We start from the raw sequence: 1,737 nt of genomic DNA, 5'->3' as shown, positions 1-1,737 counted from the left end.
TTTTCCACCCATGTCTATTTTTTGGACATGTCTTATTAACTAAATGAAAAGTGTTAGGTGTGCTGAATATTTTCAAGCAGAATAGTTACAGATGTGCAGTTTATGCAACTTACATGTGCAGGCTCTTTGTATGTTTTGTGTCTTGCTAAACTGTTAAAATAGCAAATTTTGCTGAGAACATTTTAATGTAATTTACTGTACATTGATCTGTTTAACCCTCCTTTCCCTCCACCACTCACTTCTCTTCTTCCAGCTCTGCTGTTGTTCAGACATGAAGAGCAACAACAGCCTGAATCCTTTGTATTTTCAGTTCACTCTGTTTGCAGACTTTGGGCCCCTCAGATATCTGTTCTTCAGTCTGTGTCTGTTGCTCTACATGACTGTTGTCTCTGCTAACATTGTCATTATTCTGACAGTCTGTCTGGAGAAGTCTCTGCATCAGCCCATGTATATTTTTATCTGCTGTCTGTCTGTTAACTCTCTGTACGGCTCAGCTGGCTTCTTCCCCAGGTTTCTGATGGACATTCTGTCTGACACTCATTTAATCTCACGTCCATTATGTTTCATTCAGATATATGTTATTTACACCTATGCATCATGTGAGATGACTATCCTTAGCATCATGGCCTATGATAGATTTGTTGCTATTTGCCAGCCTTTACACTATCACAGTAAAATGACGTTTAAGATGGTAACACATCTTGTGATTTTTGCCGTGCTCTACCCTGCATTTGCTATGGGTTTCTGTCTCTTCCTTACTGTCCGATTACCGTTGTGTGGCAATAAACTGAATAGACTTTTCTGTTCCAACTGGCCTGTGGTTCTGCTCTCCTGTGTGGACACAACACTGAACAACATAATAACTCAGTTTGTCACGATGACAACCATCTTCATCCCCCTGTTCTTTGTCCTGTACACCTATCTACGTATTCTGCTTGTCTGCAGGAGAAGCTCGTCTGAATTCAGAGGAAAGGCGTTACAGACCTGCCTGCCTCACATCGTGACATTCATGACCTATTCTTTCTCCGTCTTCTGTGAGCTGTCATTGACTCGATTTGAGGCTGATAAAATTAATCCTATCATCACAGTTGTTTTATCTTTAGAGTATTTGATGATCCCCCCCATTAATAACCCTCTAGTTTACGGCATGAATCTGCCTCAAATCAAAGGAGTGATATTTAGATTGTTGAAGAAGATTCCTGCTGCGAAAATGTAAAACTTAACATGCACATTTAGCAAACCATATATCTCTAAGCCACAAAATATGCTTCTAAAATACGTTAAATGTATTTGTCCATAGATCTTGTCTGTTATTACATTCATTTTAAGGTGGTCTATGAAAAGAAAGGTGTGTTCAACCTGAACAAAAATAATTATATTAACATTGCAGATGCATGGTTCAACTAACAGCTCCACAGGCTAAAATACATCTTTTAAACTCACATTGTGGGTTTGAATTACTCTTACATATTAATAGATTTTTTTTGTCCATTTATCACACAATAAGTGTAAAATTGCATGTTAGAAATATTTATCATGTGCTGCTTTTCCAGGCAGATTGAGGCCTTTGATATCATGTTCCCAAATGTTTCATGCAAGGACGCCTAAACTGACACATATTAGGCCAGGGACCCCCAGTTGACAAGATTTGTCCCAGGGCCACCCACCAGACAGGATGTTTCCTTTTGGATGTTTTACTACAGAAAGTCTATAAAACCCATGATAAAAAATAGTCAT

At 38.6% G+C, this 1,737-nt stretch overlaps 1 protein-coding gene across 1 annotated transcript; it reads left to right on the top strand.

Annotated features, from left to right (window-relative positions):
• The first annotated feature begins 271 nt into the window (after positions 1-271).
• LOC114564207 (olfactory receptor 56A4-like) lies at positions 272-1,227 on the top strand. Its single transcript, XM_028591446.1, has one exon. It carries the CDS (start codon positions 272-274, stop codon positions 1,214-1,216), a length of 945 nt encoding a protein of 314 aa, XP_028447247.1. The 3' UTR covers positions 1,217-1,227.
• Positions 1,228-1,737: the final 510 nt, after the last annotated feature.

This window comes from Perca flavescens, chromosome 11, assembly GCF_004354835.1.
Source record: "Perca flavescens isolate YP-PL-M2 chromosome 11, PFLA_1.0, whole genome shotgun sequence".
Lineage (NCBI taxonomy): Eukaryota > Metazoa > Chordata > Actinopteri > Perciformes > Percidae > Perca > Perca flavescens.
This window is presented reverse-complemented; position numbering and strand designations above follow the sequence as displayed.